The sequence below is a fragment of the Martes martes genome, assembly GCF_963455335.1.
Source record: "Martes martes genome assembly, chromosome: 14".
In the NCBI taxonomy this organism is placed as follows: domain Eukaryota; kingdom Metazoa; phylum Chordata; class Mammalia; order Carnivora; family Mustelidae; genus Martes; species Martes martes.
In genome coordinates, this window is record NC_137902.1 from 5,537,898 (window position 1) to 5,554,488 (window position 16,591).

General features: G+C 46.2%; 1 protein-coding gene across 1 annotated transcript in view; it reads left to right on the forward strand.

Annotated features, from left to right (window-relative positions):
• Nucleotides 1–594: 594 nt before the first annotated feature.
• LOC308355464 ((E2-independent) E3 ubiquitin-conjugating enzyme FATS) overlaps nt 595–16,591 on the forward strand; it is a gene marked incomplete at its 5' end in the record, with an annotated part of 203,689 nt that continues 187,692 nt past the window's right edge. The window contains one exon of the mRNA XM_080823688.1: nt 595–834. Coding sequence (XP_080679814.1) covers nt 595–834 — 240 coding nt within the window. The remainder of the gene's footprint in view (nt 835–16,591) is intronic.

Sequence of the window (16,591 nt, forward strand, 5' to 3'; positions counted from 1 at the left end):
TCCTTTTGTGTCAGGCTCTCTTCTTCACTTGAATGTGTTTCTTATCTTCTCCAGGGCTGAGGTCACTCTTTGTGTCCGCGGGAGTCCGCACTAGCTCCTTTCAGCCTTGGCAAGAAAAAGCAGGAATTCTAAAAAGCAGCAGTGATCACTCCCGGCTCCTTTGTAGAGCCCAGTAAATAATTCATCTGGATTTGAGGGGGTCTGACACTGAGAACGTATATTGAGCCTCACGGTCACCGGCAAACTCCACGTGCAGAACTTGAATACAGCGGGAAGGAGAAATGTGTCTTTGAAATCAGAGACGACTTTGAGTGACCTGAGAACACAGGTAGAAGCGCTGGAGGCGGGTGGACAGCAGCCAGCCAGAGTATTTTTAAGGCACGTAAAGGTCATTCCTGAGGTTTCCACATATACACATCCGGCCCAGTTGGCAGCTGGGATCTGGGAGAAAACAGCTCTGGACTTGGAAACCACTAGGCGAGGTCCTAGCGAGGGCCCTTCCCAAGTCCCTCCTGCTGCACTCGATACCTGGATTCAACAAAGAAAATTGTGTCTGCCAGGCTCACTGGCTGAAGTCACAAGATTCCGAGTATCATGCGGCGCTCCGGAATTCCTGCAAAAACTCATCAGAAGGGGTCCACTGGCCGCCACACGGAAACAGCCGTGCCCCAGACTTTTCAGATCAAAACATTTAGCACTGAGTTGAAAAACCATGTGATGGTCATGGATTTCGTGAAGAGTAACTGCTTCCCCTCCCAGAGAAGAGCTAAAGTCTGCATCATCCGTGTGTATCAAGGCCTGAAGACAGCTGAGCAGACAGCTAGCCGCTATGAGGTATGGCTGAACCCCGGGCAGGGAGCAGGGGGCACACAACCTAATTCAGGGAGACGGAGCCGCTTCTCATCAGACACACCGTTCAGGTGTTTTCTCTGGTCCCGTGAATTAACCACCTGTTTGTCGTGTTCCCCCAACAAATTTGGAAAGGACGTTTTCATCTCTTCTCTACGTTTTTGAAATAGGGGGTGGGGGAGGCCTGTCAGATGAATGTCATTTACACATGACACACATGTGCATTTGCAAACATTCAATAGTGACTGCCAAGTTAATTTGTAGCCACATTTAGGAACAGCAGTATGTTTCTTGCAAGTTAAATATTCCTAGCTCTGTAAGTTTGTAATCATCTGTCTTTAAAAACAAATTCCCATTTGTTTCCAGACGTGTTATGTAGAAAAATTATCTATGACTTGCCTTGATCGAATTAAAATAAGTAGGCCTGGAAGAATGGGCTTTTCTTTTTTTGCGAGTGAGTTCTAATTTTTAAACAGAAGCTACTTTGTGGTGGTCGGGGCGGGGGGAACTTTGGAGTTTAGAATGTCAAAGTGAGATAAACATATCACTCAGACATATTTGTATGCTGCGGCTAGGCTTAGTCACTGAGCAGTTATCCTTCAGAGTAAACACACATGAAATCTGACCAGCTCTTTGTTGTATATGGAATCAATTATGAATGTCATTGTAATTGAGTCCTGTATAGCTCACTTACCTATCTCTTTGGAAAAATGTAGCATGTAAATTACTAACGTTTTTGAAGCGGTCATCTTTCTGAATGTTGATGCTGTTGTTGGGAGAGCCTTCGGCTTCCTGCCGGCAGAAACTCCAGATCTTTTGTCCCCCACCCTGGGTTCCTTATTCCAGGGCAACGCGAGAACCTGTTCTGCAGGGTTCAAGGCCGGCTTCTTCTGGTGCCAGCCCTGGGATTGTGAATTTCCATGTTCACAACAGAGATATAAAGGCCATAGAAATAATGGTGTTAATTAAATTCAGTAATAATTGTTCATTAGTTCCTTGCCCAATCAACCAGAGCAAAAGGTGTGCAATTAGAATATAATTGAAAGAAACCAGAGATATTATTATTCACAAGTAATTAATCGGATGGGACAGAATTTTATCATTGTATAATTTCTATTCAGGTTAGTTTTCAATCCTCCAGAGAGAGTAAAACTTGTTGAATTATACCATCTTGCATTTTACAGAAGTGTTCATGACTCCAATTTAAACCTTAAATGACAAAGAGCAGCTCTGTGTCCCCATTTTTTTAAATGAATAAAACTTCATTTATTCCCATAGCAACAGTGAAGATGGCAATGTGGAAAAGTACATCTTTGCAGGAGATTGTAAAAAGCTTCAAGTATGCTGATAGTCACAGCTGTCTTTTTTTGGTGGCCCCTCCCCCACCCCCCATTACCAGTTATAGTCAACAAGTGGAAGTTGGATGCCTGCTGCTTGATAGTAACTTGGAGTCTTAATTCTTATGTTAAAATGAGTCTGAGACCCTCCCACAGCCCTCAGGCCCTCAGCTGGGTGGTCCTCTTTGTCTGTGATTTGGGAAGTGGTCTAGACAGGGCCCGCTTGGCTCAAGGGCAGGCCAAGTTGGAAAACCAACATCTACTTGTGCCTCCTATTCCTCTCACTTCTGAGCTCTGCTCTTTAAGAAGCAAACATTTTAAAATTCAAAATATTCTGTGTCCATTGAGCTATATCCATATTATTCCCACTGGGGCATGTCAGCACCATTTAGATTAGGAATTCCAGGAAGAAGTTAACTTCTTGCTCAATTTCCAAGCTGAACTGATGATAGAGCCCAGTCAGCAGCCTCGGGGCCCTGTTAGACTTGGCCCCGGTGATCCCTTCTCTCTCACTAGCTCCTGGGCCGTGGGTTCACCTGCCTGGGCTGTGACCATAGAGAACCTGATGGGTGAGAAATGAACAAGGTCACTAAATAAACTCTCAATGCACAGAGGTACTAGTTAACGAAACTAGATGGTTCTCCAGTGAAAGTGAGTTTTGGAAATTTTGTTTCTATAAAAACCTTATGAATTTCAAGTCCCTCCCAGGAGGACCTACAGATCTACTTGAGTTGAGTTTAATGTCTAAAACTGGCATTTCTCTAAAACTGTGGCCTTAGTCCTGGGCCCTGTTAACCGCTTGGAGATGCTGCCTCTCAGATGTGAGAGGTGATTTGGCCTAACTCTGTCCCAGGGGTGGTCCAGCTGTACTCATTCCCTTACTTGAATTGTCTTTTGGAAGAATGGCAGACCTTTAATGGGACACCAGACCTGTTGTGTGAAACGTAAGTAGGATGGGAGGCAGATGGCAACCAGGGTGCTGAAGATCCTTGTTTGCGAAGCCTTGATCCCTGCTGACCCCGAACTATTAAAAACACAGTGTGCTAAGGGCCTTTCTCTCCCCTCGCAGGTAGATATCTGATAAACTTCAGACAGTAAAATAGCTAAAACTGAGTAATGGGGCAGAGATCTGTTTGAGTTCTGGCCGCTGTCCACATTGCAAACATGGCCATATCCCCAGAGTCCTTCTAAAGCCGAGCAGGGATGGTGTTTCCATCGCTCCATGGAGTGAAACCACGTGGAATTCAGAGATGTGCTTGCGTCTCCTGGAGTGTGGGTATGAGCCGGCACCTCCTGGTTGATTGCTGAGAACTTTCTGATGATGGGCACAGGCTGGGGCATGCTAGTCAAGTCTCATCCATGTGTCTTCTCTTAGTGATAGTTTCTAATACATTTAATCATTGGATGAGCCAGAAAAAGTTTCTATATGTAATAATCACCTTTTAGCTGTGCTTTTTAACATTTTCCAGAACTTATATCATTTCTATCTCTCCTTCCTACTCATCCTTTTTTTTCCTCCCCTTTGGATTTGGCAGTGATGCTCTATTCTGGCTGACTGTAAGAATCATGGCAAACTGTTATTTTGTATTTTTTTGATATGCAAAAATTGCACACATTTAATGTATACATTTTGTTGAGTTTGGCATATGCACACACCCATGATACCATCACCACAATCAAGGCGCTACACAGACCCATCACTTCTGAGTATTTCCTGTGTTCTGTGTGTGTTACTTTTTTGTTTTTTGGTTTTTTTTTTTTTTTTTTTTGGTTGGTAAGAATGCTCAACTGAGATCTGTTCTCTTAACATACTTTGAAGTGTGTAATCCCATGGTGTTAACTATGGGCACTTGTGTTGTGCATCAGAGCTCTGGACATGTTAAGCTCACATAACTGAAACTCTACACCCACTGAGCAAAACCTCCCCATTTCCCCTTCCCCAGCCCCTGGCAACCACCAGTCTTTTTTTGCTTCTAAGATTTTGACTAGTTTAGCTACCTCGTGTCAGTGGAATCATGCACTGTTTGTCCTTTTATGCTAGGCTTATTTCACTGAATGTGATGTTCTCCAGTTTTATCCCTACGGTCACAAATAGCAGGAGTTTCTTCATATTTAAGCCTGAATAATATTCACTGCATGTATATACCACATTTAAAAAAATCCGTTCCTCTGTCAATGGACATTTGGGTTCTTTCCTTATGGTGAACTTTTAAAACCGACATATGCCTACAGCCCAGCCAAGGCCATTGTGACCCAGAGCGCATGTGTGATTTCGCTGTATTCCCTTAAAGAGCGTTGAACTTGGTCCTGGCATGAGGTGAGGTTACTTGAAAACAGTCTGATCCTTTTTGAGGCTGACTTTTTAGCACTTTAGTCTAGGGTGTTAGTTCTCTGTAAATGAAGATTTTGGCCTCAGGTGATGTTTGGGAAAGTCTGGAGACCTGGTTGTGACAATGTGGGGAAGACGCTGCTGGTACATACTGAGGAGAGGCCCGGGGTACTGAAGACTATACTCCTGGGTTCAGGGCAGTCTTCTGCCCCCACCGACAAAGAATTGCCCCACCTGAAATGTTCACAGTGTGGAGGCTGAGAAGCCCTCGACAAGGGCTAATTTAGCCCCATTGTAGAGGCATGACCCTTGTGAGGGCTCTACTTAATGCCCCATGTATGTGAGATCTTCCCACCAGAGCCAGGGGAACATGAACTGTTTCCAGTTCTGGGTAAGGTCTCAGATGTGTCTGACCTGCTACTTTCTGGTAGTTCTTTCTCTGGTCTTTTGCAGTTTTCTCTTAAGGATGCGAAAATCAGTATTCAGCTAAAGCCTGGAGGGACCCGTTGCTGGTTACTAGAACTCTCTTTCACTCCTCTTCAGTATTTAGCCCCAAATTGAAGCTGGCTCAGCTTCTCCAGTTCCTGATCTCTGCCTTCTCCGCTCAGTGAGACACCAGGCTCTCTTGATCTTCCCCTTTATGCTCTGTGGCCTGAAAACTGCCTTTTGGTGGGGACAATTATAGGGCTCCCTTCTCTTACACCCCCTCCCTCCAGGATCGCAGACCCCCGTCGCTTTTCGTTTGATGTCTGGACACCATGGCTTCCTAGCTTTCATCTGTCTGCTCCATCATAGCTGGAAGGAGAAGTAGCTCCCTGGGCAGGTTTGATGTCCCACCAGGGTCAAGAGATACCACTCTGGGCTTTGCAGAATATTTTCCTGTTGTTGGAGTGAGCAAGTGCGAGAGGCAAAAGATGAAACAACCACTCTTAGGTCTCGGTGCTGCCCACTGGCCGAATTCTTCCAGCCCCTCCCTGCCTGGGTCAGTGGGAGGCTGGACGTCAGAGGGCAGGGTTCTTAAGAGGTACAAGGGGGTCAGAGGACTGAAACTGGTTTTGTTGCCTCAGGAAGCAGAGCTGGCTATGGGGGTCTCCAGATTAGCTGCACTCTGAGTGTTTTGTTGTGGGTGACCTTCAGCTCGACCCAGAACACTTGTGGTCTCTTGAGATCAATCTGACACTGTTATGGCCAGCGTCCATCAGCACGTTGGGCATGGGTGGGGGACCCGCGTCATCTTTCAGCCAAACCAAGGGAGGAGCTATGGCAGGTGAATGGTGGCGATGTGCCTAAGAGTGAGGGCACTGGGTTGCATCTTTCTGGGGGTCTTGCTAGGTGAGTGACCTTGGAAAGTTTCTTGACCACTTTGAGCCTTAGTTTCCCCATCTGTGTTCATGTGAACCAGGATGGTATCTACCTCCTGAGTTTGGTGCAGGGATTAAGGGAGAGAATCTCTACAAAGGGCACAGCCTCAGGCCCGGCAGAGGCAGCATCTCTTAAAAGTGGGTTGCTGCTGTTCAAGTTCCAGTATACCTTTTTCTGCCATCCCCAACCCTGCCCTAATGCCGTGGCACAGAGACGGGGCCCCTGGGACCGGGCTAATTGTAACCTGGGCTTTAAGGATGCTGCTTCTGGACATGTAGTCCTGTTTAAATTGGTGTGAACATCTGTCTTCCTCCTTCCTCACACTCAGAGTGCCAAGGGACAGGGACCTGTGACCGTCTATGCTCTTGGCTCCGGGTAATCTCCGTTTCCCGAGCAACTCAGACATTAGTCAGCAAACTGGCCCTGAGCTGAGTGCATGGTTCCCGGTTAGAACCCACCTAGTTCCTATGGTCAGCTGCAAAATCCACCTTTGAGAAGGGACTGTTGAGAACGTGAGTTTTTCCACATCTGGTTCCTGCCTGGGAAAGTCGGAGCGAAGTATTAACAGGACATTTTTTCCATGTAAGACGCACCCTCCCTCGGAAGACGCACAAGGATATAAAGGAGTTTACCACCCCAGGAAGGTGTGAATGGCCCCGCTTTAGTGTCCTTTAGAATCCTCAGGAGAATGGTCTAGGAATGTAGAGCCTTGGGCTCAGGGAACGGTGGGATCCAGAAATTTCTGTTTTTAACACGAAATCCAGGTCATTCTGACGCAGGTCTAAAACCCCGATCTGGAACGTCCAGACGGTTATTTTCCAAAAGCATGAACCAAGGAGGAGATGACAGCGAAGCCAGAATGACAGGCCTGTGTTGAGAAAGCCAGAGCCAAGGGGCATGGGGAGGGGGAGGGGAGGCATGGTCAGAGAGGAGAGTGGCTGGGCCACTGTGTGCCGGGAAAGCTGAGAGAGAGAGATGGAACAAAAGGGGCTCTTGTTCGATCCCTGAATTGCCTCATTGATCCTCACCACAGCTGTGTGAAGCACATGAGCCCTAGTTTTCCAAAGAGAAAGTTCTGTGAGGCTCGATCACTGGAGCAGGCTGCATGGGGACGAGGGAGCGGGGGAAGGAGGGTCCGTCTCAGTCGTGTCCTCGTCTGAGGTTGTGCTTCCGGCATGGTGCTGGGGCATGGGGAGATAGGGGAGCAGCGCTCGTCCTGACGGCAGCCACTGGGAACCCAGGGCTGCTCAGGGTTGGCTGTAGACAAAGCCATCTGTGCCAGGATCGGGTGGTGAGAGGCCATGGTACACCTGTTCTGTCTTGTCTCTCTGTCTGCTTCAGAAAGATTTCCTTCCTGTAGTTCTTGTACCAAGCGCTTCCTCCTGGTTCTTGGGTCCCGTGTGGGTCCTTGCTTCCCACCGTCTGTGCTGTCCCATGTTGTCAGCCCTCTCCTGTGGAGCAGGGTTAAAGCTGACTTGAAACAAATTATCAAGGACCTACTCTGTGCCAGGAACTGCACTAGGTGCTGGGGACACGGAGGTCCAAAAGGCAGGATTCCTGGCTCTGCTTGTCATCTGGGGAGGGAGGCAGGCATCCCAGGGAGTGCCAAGTCAGGGCGTCTACACTGAGCTGTAGGCCCAGAAAACTCGGCAAGGCTGCACAGGGAAGGGGACCTTTGGGCATGTTTTTCATGGAAGGTTGGGAGTTTTCCGTGACTGGGAGGAAAGGTGGGAATATGGGACACATGTGGAGAAGGAGAAGGCATTCCAGGCAGAAGGGTTGGCAACTCCTGGGGGGGCGGCATGAGAAGACCATACCTAAGTAGGACCCAATGGTCTCTAGAATTGCAGCTAACATTTGCAGGGCACTCTACCTGAGAGGAGGGAGCCAGGTAGAGAAGGAGTTTCAGAAATTGGGTCTATGGCTAAATATTCATTTGTACCATGAGGCCAGACACAGAACAGCTGACAAGGCAAGTACAGTTGCTGGAAAGCAATAAGGTGAACAATTCTTGGAGCTCACTCAGGGCCCTGGGTCATTGAAGTTGCTCACCATCCAGAATAGAAAGACCCCACTGAGTCGAGGGTAAATTCAGTAGAGATTCTAGGAAGGTCACACCTTGGAAAGTTGCTAAACTAGGTCTCGAGTAAGGGCTACTCTATATCCATCCCATAAGAATTTTAAAAACAATTCTGGAAAGAATCAGGTTCCTCCACAAGTAGTTTAATTGCCTGCCAAAACAATGTTCAACATTCTTTAAAGGATTACAGTAAAATTCAGCAAGCGATAATATAAAATTAAAAAATATCTAACATCCAGACCAAGTTCCCTAGACACTCAAAGGAACAGGAAGGTATGATTCTTAACCAGGAGAAATCATGATTATAGAAACAGATTTACAAATACAGCGATGATGGAATTAAAAAGCAAGGATTTTTTAAAAAGGTATTATAAAGCTGTGGTTTTCCCTTTAAATTCAGGGGTTTAATGGAAGATATTACCGTGATGGGGAAAGATATGGTTGATATAAAAATGAACCAAATAGAACTTAAAAGAAAGAAAAAGACTCTCTCTGAAGGGGGAATTTTACAAGATGGGATTAACAGGAAATTGGATGTTACAGAAGAGAAGGTCAGTGAAATTTCTAAATGGAAGAGAAAAAGAGAAAGAGGAGAGGAAGGGAAGGAGGAGGGGAGAGAGAGAGTCAGAGAGAGAACCGAGCCCGAGTGACCTACAGGACAACAATATCAAGAGATCCAACATACATATAATTAGAATCTCATAAAGTGGGGAGGGAGGAGGGTAGACAAATGTTTTGGAGAAATAATGGCTGAAAATTTTCCAAATGTAGTGGGACATATGTCAAAGCATTGTTTGTCAAGTACACGTATATAGCTTGGCCCAAGCTGTGTTAAATAGTCTGTATTTCCATGTTTCCCAGTGGTGGTCACGGGGTTATCAATCAGCATTCTCTGGTGCAAGGAATATGTTTGTTTCTTTGTGATCACACTGCATAATTAACTGAGGCAGTTTTCTTATTTATTTATGGCTGAGATAATATCATTTTAGTGTAGGATTGTTTCAGCTCTGATGGGCTAGGAGAAAAGGGGAAAGCAATCTGGCAGACACTATTTGTATGATTTTTCTATTCCTATAAAACAAATTATATAATTGGCTTAAGGTGACACCTATTCATTATTTCACAGTTTTGTAGGTCAGAAATCCTGGTGTGAGTTAGCTGGCCCCTCTACTGAAGTCTCTCCAGGCTGAGCCGAGGTGTCACATGAGGCTGCGAGGCTCAGGGACCTCTTCCAACATCACTGGCGATTATTCACACTCAGTTCCTTGTGGCTGGAGGACTGAGTCCCCATTTTGTAGATGGCCTTCAACTGGCACTCTCAGCTCCTGGAAACTGTCCTCAGATCCTTGCCACGTGACTCCAGTCATAGGCAGTTTGCAGCATGTTTGCTTAATTTTTTCATGGCCAAAAGGACAATCTGCTGCTTTGAATCTCTCGGACTTCTTTTGGAGAGACACCTGATTAGGTCAGGCCCACCAGATATCATCTCCCTTTGATTAACTCAACATCAGCTGATTAGCATCCTTAATTATACAGGCAAAACCCTTCTGCCAGAGAATATAACTTAATTGTGGAAGTGAGAGCCCATTGCACTCACAGGCTCTGCTCACACTGAAAGGAGAGGGAATGTATGGGGCATGTACATTGGGGGGTGGGGCGCCAGGGGGCTGTCTTAGCATTCTCCTACACTATATTATAAATTTTTGTATCTGTGCAGATAAGGAAACAGGAGGAGGCCTTGGAATTGTAAGCACATGGGTTGGAGCCTCTGTCTAGGAGGTCCAGAGGACAGGTGCCCTTAATTGCCTCTAGCTTACCACTATGCCCCGAGCACCAGGTGACCTTTAGGAGCATTGTGGGACACATGTGTGAGTGGATGCATCCATGGATGAATATGGATACACAAAAGTGTGAGATGTGTTTGAGATGAAAATCTGAAGCCATTATGAGTGATGGTTGCTGACCTTGTACACGCAAGGGACCTGCCTCTGATTCGATTCCATGCTTGTATCAGGCTGCCTCCAGGCTCCCTCCAGCCTCCCTCATTTGCGGTGATCAACAAACAGACCTTGGCGTTAGGTAGCCCAAGTGAAGGTCCAAAATGGAGGTCCCTTGTTTCATTACCCTTTTCATTAATCAAATTCCAAATAGAGACATTATCTAATTTTCTCTCTGGGGTTCTAATTTATATCCCTTCTCCATCTAGAAAGGACTTTAAGACAGCTCCAAAAATAAGTATGTTGGAGAACATCCAGAGTTTAGGAATGATAATTTGTCAAGAGAAACAAATAGGGCTGAAGACAAATAGGGGAATTATTTTCTTAAAGTAGACAACAAATTGCTTGCCATTTTCTATTGAAAACAAGAAGCTTCTTCCCAGCAAAGCAGCCAGCAGCCAGCGGTGAGCCGGTCAGCCCCAAAGAGCTACTCTCTGGCAGGACTCAGATGCCTCTGATCCAGCCCTCTGGTCACACAGAGTTCGTGAAACCCATGATTTTAGCTACACAGGTGCTCGACTCCTCACTAATGAGCTCCGGACACTGCTGGCTTCTAGGCACTTGGTTCTGGTTAGTGGCTTTGCTTTGCTCCCTGGAGTCGGAGGACACCTTCTGCAGGTGATGGTGAGCTGGGCCCTGTGTGCCAGAGGGATCGGGTCTTGGCTGATGGATATGCAGAGAGGGGCCCGGGATCACAGGGGAGATGCAGTGTGCTCTAGTGGGCATTGTTTGTTCCTCACCACTGACGTCATGTTCAGGGAAGATGCCTCATTGTTTCTCCAGGGCACATGTGCCACCGTGCTAGCTACCAGACACCCAGGAAACAACAGTATGAAGACTTTCTGGGGAAGAGTTCCACGATAAATGGCCACTTTCTCAGTCTTGGCTATATGTAGTTCATGGGGCCCAGTGCCAAAGGAACATGTGGTCCTTATGTCAGAATGGCGGGGAGATATATAGTCATTCAAGGTACTGAAGTGTCTTTTTCTCTCCTTCCACTGTCTTCTCTTGATTTGTCCTGGTGGTTTTTAATGTGTTCTTTAATGTTGGCTTAAGTAAAGAAAAATTAAGATCTTAAATTATTACCACGAATTTAACGGTCATCTTTATACTGCTTAATGCCATTTTAGCACAAATATAAAAGCATTTAACTCATGTGAAATCACTAAGATGGTAGTTTTTATTGCACTAATCCCATACATGCCAGTATGTGTCTCATTCTCCCTAGAACAATGGAAACAGTGCAAAAATCAACTCAAACTTTTATTTCATTCTATGATATAATCTTATTTTTTAAAAAGATTTTATTTATTTATTTGACAGACAGAGATCACAAGTAGGCAGAGAGGCAGGCAGAGAGAGAGGAGGAAGCAGGCTCCCTGCTGAGCAGAGAGCCCGATGCGGGGCTCGATCCCAGGACCCTGAGACCATGACCTGAGCTGAAGGCAGAGGCTTAACCCACTGAGCCACCCAGGCACCCCCATGATATAACCTTATTTGACCAACACTCTGTACCTTCAGTTTCTTGCTGGGTGAGGAAGGGCTGAGAGAAAAAGGCGCTGTGAGGGTCCTTCTCTCCCTCTCCTTCTGAGGTGTCGTGTGCAGCACATGCGGGTGGCTCACACAGGGATGCCACATGAGTAAGAGAGGCTGTGGTTGGGTTGCTTGGTCACACGTGTTCCCAGAAATCCACTGCCTTCTTTCTGCGTTTGAAGTAAGTCTGTTTCCAGTAGGGAGCGTGGCCTCCTGGGGCTGTCATCATTTAGCTTATTCGATCCTAGATGTGATTTGCTTGCCTTATATTCCCTTTGAGTCTTGATGAACTTCCATGCATGGTAGGCTCATTCGAATCCCGGGAGCGAGGGGCACCTGGGCACTGCCTGTGACCGGAGCATCAGGGAAATCAGCAAGCACACACCTTGCACCTGTCTTCTGCCCACCGGCGTCCTCCATCATCCTCTGGGATTTCACGTACGAAACGCAAGTTCAAAGATAAGATTATTTTAAAATCCAGAGTCCATAAACTGGACTTCATCAGCATGAAAACCTCGTGTGCATCAGAGGACATTACCAACACAGCGAAAGGAAACCCACCGACTAGGTGGGTGAACCTGGAGCGTGCGAGGCTGAGTGAAAGAAGCCGTTGCAAAAAGACAGGTGTTGACTGACCCCACTTTCACGAAGTCCGTGGAGTAGTGAAATCCATGGAGACAGGAAGTACACTGGTGCTGCCAGAGGCTATGGGGGCAGGGAGAATGGGAAACGAGTGTTTAATGGTACAGGTTTGCAGTTTGTGGGGGTGGAAAAGTTCTAGAGACAGACGGTGGTGATGATCACGCAACATCATGAATGTACTTGGTTTTACTGAGTTATGCACTTAAAATGCTAAATTTTATGCTACGTATATTTTACTACAATTAAGAGGAATTCAAGATGGCAACCTCAAACCTGCGTGCGGCCCTTCTGAGTACACGCTCCCTTGTGCTGCCTGCATCTCACACCTGTGAAGCTGGTCCTGTGCTAACTTGTGTTTATAAATGCATAAGGTGGGGCGCCTGGGTGGCTAAGTTGGTTGAGCGACTGTCTTCGACTCAGGTCATGATCTTGGAGTCTCGGGATCAAGTCCTACATGGGGCTCCCTGCTCAGCAGGGAGTCAGCTTCTCCCTCTGACCCTGCTCCTTCTCCTGCTTTCTCTCTTTAAAAAAAAAAAATGCATAGGGTGATTCTCTTTCACTAGATGATGAGATCTCTGAGGTCAGGGTCCCTGTCTTATTTCTCTCAGTAACTCTGTGTTGAATTGAAACTCTAACCTACATTGAAGCTTGTTCATGATACATTTAAAAAAATGGAGCCTTATGTACAATTTACATACATTAATATTCATACATTTTATAAGTGTACAGTTCATTTTGTTTTGACAAATGCATAGAATCATGTAACCAGCACCGAATCACGATGTAGGGCATAGCCACGACCCAGAAAGATCCCTGGTGCCCTTTGTACTCAATACCTTCCCCCAGCTCTGCCTCCAGCAGCCACTGATCTGCTTTCTGCCATTTAACTTTTGCCAGGTCTGGCATGTCTTTAACTGAAATCATGCAGTATGCATGCAGTATGCAGTATGCAGTTGTGTGTGTGTGTGTGTGTGTGTGTGTGTGTGTGTGTATGTGTGTGTGTGTGTGTGAGACTTGTAGTAAGTTTCCATTACAACTTTCGGCATCTTAATTAAATGGATGATGTTCTATTGGCACAGCGGAGAGGCGAGGGCTCAGGCCCTGATGCAGGTGCGCATAAAATTTTAATCTTAACTCTACCCTTTCTTAACTCTTACCCTGACTTTGCGTAAACTCTCACCTTCTCCAGGATCAACTGCTTCCTATACAAAGTGGAGTTAATAATAGTCCCCTCCCTTCATCCCGTGCATTTGCAGGGGTTGAAGAAAGTGGTGGACAGAAAGCGCTCAGGACAGAGCTGGGCTTATAGCAATAGCTCAGTAACACTTAGCTGTTTACCATCCTATCATTGATGCCATCATGCACAAGAATCCCAGGCACGCCTAGCATGGCAATATCATGGTACCTTCCTTCTGGTGTTGCCATGGAGATTACTTAATGCCTGTGAAGCATTTTGTACAGTGCCTGGCACATGGTAAGCACTCTCTCGAGTCGCTGCGGATATTATTCTGTTCTGTAGCCATTAAGGACCCAATTCTGCTATTCCTCACTAAGTAAAAGTCATCACCTTCTCTAATTGTGAGATGGTGTGAAAGGGCCCCATTTAGACTGCTTTCTGCCTGTCTAGGTGAAAAACACCGTTGCAAACAGCAGCCACGGGTATGAGATAGTAAGGTCTTTCTCCCGCAGGCCCAAGGGAGGAGCTCCACGTGAACAGGGGAGCAGAAGAACAGGAAATAGCCTAGTCCCTTTTTGTTTGTTTGTGTCTGTTCTTTTGAAAGAAGAAAAATGGCAGCGATTGAGTTAAGAGTCAGAGGGTGGAGTGGGTAATCGAATCCTCCCAACTTCGTGAGGTGTTCGGAAGTCGGGGTAGTGCTCGAAGCAGTTCGGGGCTCTAACCGAGGGAGAGTAGTCAGAGACCGCGAACAGTTCCTGGGGAAAAAGGTTTCCACCTGGTACAAGAAATGGATTCGGCTTCTGGCCTCATCAGCTCACATTTTCGAGTAAGGAAAGAATGTTGCAAATGATAGGAAACATAATAGAACACGCTGAAAGGAATACTTAAGGAAGCAGGGGAAATCTACCTCTTTGATATACAAAATAGTTCAGCTCAATTTGACTTTGTGACTGGGTAATTAACAGGCCCATATTACGGGCATTATTTTCCCCCCACGCCTGATGTTTGCACAGAAATCTCCAGCCAAGTGCCTCGCCGTGGCTGTTCTCATTTATCCCTGCAAACAGACAGGGGCTGAAGTCACCCTAGCGGGAAAATGGAGAGTGAACTGTCCGTGGACCACTTCTCATTAGGCAGCTGGGGGAAGCTGCTTTCCATGAGTCTCACAAGAGGAGGAATGATCAAAATAATGCATCCTCCTTACATCCTGATTTGCCTTATTTTCCAACCAGAACCCCACCAGACACCACCCTTGACAAGGAAAGTGAAGGAGAAGCAAGGAGAGAGGGAGGCATCTTCCTGCAGATCCTAACAAGGGAACAGTCCTGCCATTTGCAATCAGATAAGGGATATTATCTCCATAATAAAAGGCAATTGAGAATCTAAATGAAAAATCTAAAGCTTTTCATGCTGATTTATTTTAGATTAGAAAAAGTTAAACCAGATGTAAACATGCAGAGATGAAGCATGAAGAGGGAACCGTGGCAGAGTGATACATCTCAGTTTTGAGTTATGATAGGTGCAGAGCGGCGTTAACCAGAAAATACACTGTTGATCCCTAAACTGCTCTGACGTTAATTACTGTTGCAGAAGAGAATTCATAAGATTGAGTACAAACGTGCAGTGCTGGCAAAGATCAATCACGCATCCAGATTAGCCACGGAGAGTATATTCCAGCCCCCAAAAGCTGCGTTAACCCAGTGGCACTCCATGCTGGAACGTGCCCTGTACAGTGCTGTCTGCCTTCTAGTAGGATCGCCAACACTGGATGCTAAAAAGAAATGGCCCTGGTTTTTTTTTTTTTTTTTTTTTTTTGGAGCCCAACAACGTCTGCCATCATCTTAAAGAGAAGACCCAGCCAAAATCTACCCTTGGTCTTTGATTCTTGGGCTATAAACAGATTTGGAATCTCCCCTCTTTTCTCTGTAGACCCTGCTTGTGTCTAGCAGAGCCAGAGTGAAGAGATATTGGAGGCAGGGTGCTGGGTAGGCCAAAAGTTCCTGCCTGTTTCCTCTTCTCTCTTCTTTCCTTTCTCTTTATTTGGTCCCTATTTTACTTGCTCAGTGCTTCTCAAAGCCCTGATGATCCCTACACACACACACACACACACACACACACGCGCGTGCGCGCGCATGAACTACACACCCATGCACATGCATACTCACACACATGTGCTAACCTAGGCAATGTTGAGAACAGTATGTTCTAGCTGGAGAGGGTCCTGGCTCTGGCATTTAGTAGCTCTGTGACCTGGAGCAAATTACTGAATGTCTCCATGCTCCAGGGCTCGTATCCATAAAATGCAAAGATACTGACTATCTCCTGGGAACTGGATGAGGGGCTAGATATGGAAAACCTGAACCCAGGGATCGGCAAGTTTATTAGATGTCTGTTGTACCAACCCACAATTCTCTACCCAGAACTCTTGGAGCCAAATGTGATTCAACAATGATTTCTTAATTTTATTTCTGCAGGTAACGCTGCACAACATTTCTAGCGGGATTTGAGGTAGCACCCTGTAATTAAGCTCACTGATGTTTTTGCAATAAAATGTATGAATATTCACACTAAGTGGAATAAATTAATATTATAAATAGCCTCAGGTTAGCTCAGGTAAGGTTTGGCTGTCAGATTAGTTTCCTACAAACTCAGAGAAGAAAAACCTCTCCGAGTTCAGAGCTTTATGGATTTTAGAATTGCAGATAAGGGATTATGGATCCATAATGAGGACTCAGCTATCTCGAAGGGCGAATTGGTAAACAACAGAACCAGCAAAAACAATAGCATATTTGCTCATTAGGGCCCAGCTATTACGACTGGACTTGGGAGGATCAAGGAGGAGAACAAGAGAGCTGCCTTGTAAAGTGTTTAGTCTTCTGTAAATGGATAGTTCTAGTATTACTGTATCCATGATGTTCAGATCTCGCTGGTGCTCAGCTTCCAGCTCCTGATGGAATCCATAGATCCTTTTGTGGTCAGTGTCGTCCGTATCCCCGTTGGTGTCAGACAGAGTTTCTGCTGGTAGTGGTGCTGGTAAGTCTGGACCCTGTAAGGATAGCAAGCGGTGAGGTGGCGTGGAAGGAATGCCAGCCCAGGGGCCAGGAGGGCTGGTGCTGGGAGTCGGAGCCCCGTTTTCTTGTCCGTGGGCAATGAGGTCCCTCACACTCTCTGGATCTTTGCTTCTTTCTGAAATAAGAAGTCTGCGTGTTCTGCCCACCTCTCAGGGGCTTTGGAGAGTCAGAAGGAGGGAATGGCCATAAAAGAGCTTTGCGAGCTGGAACACCC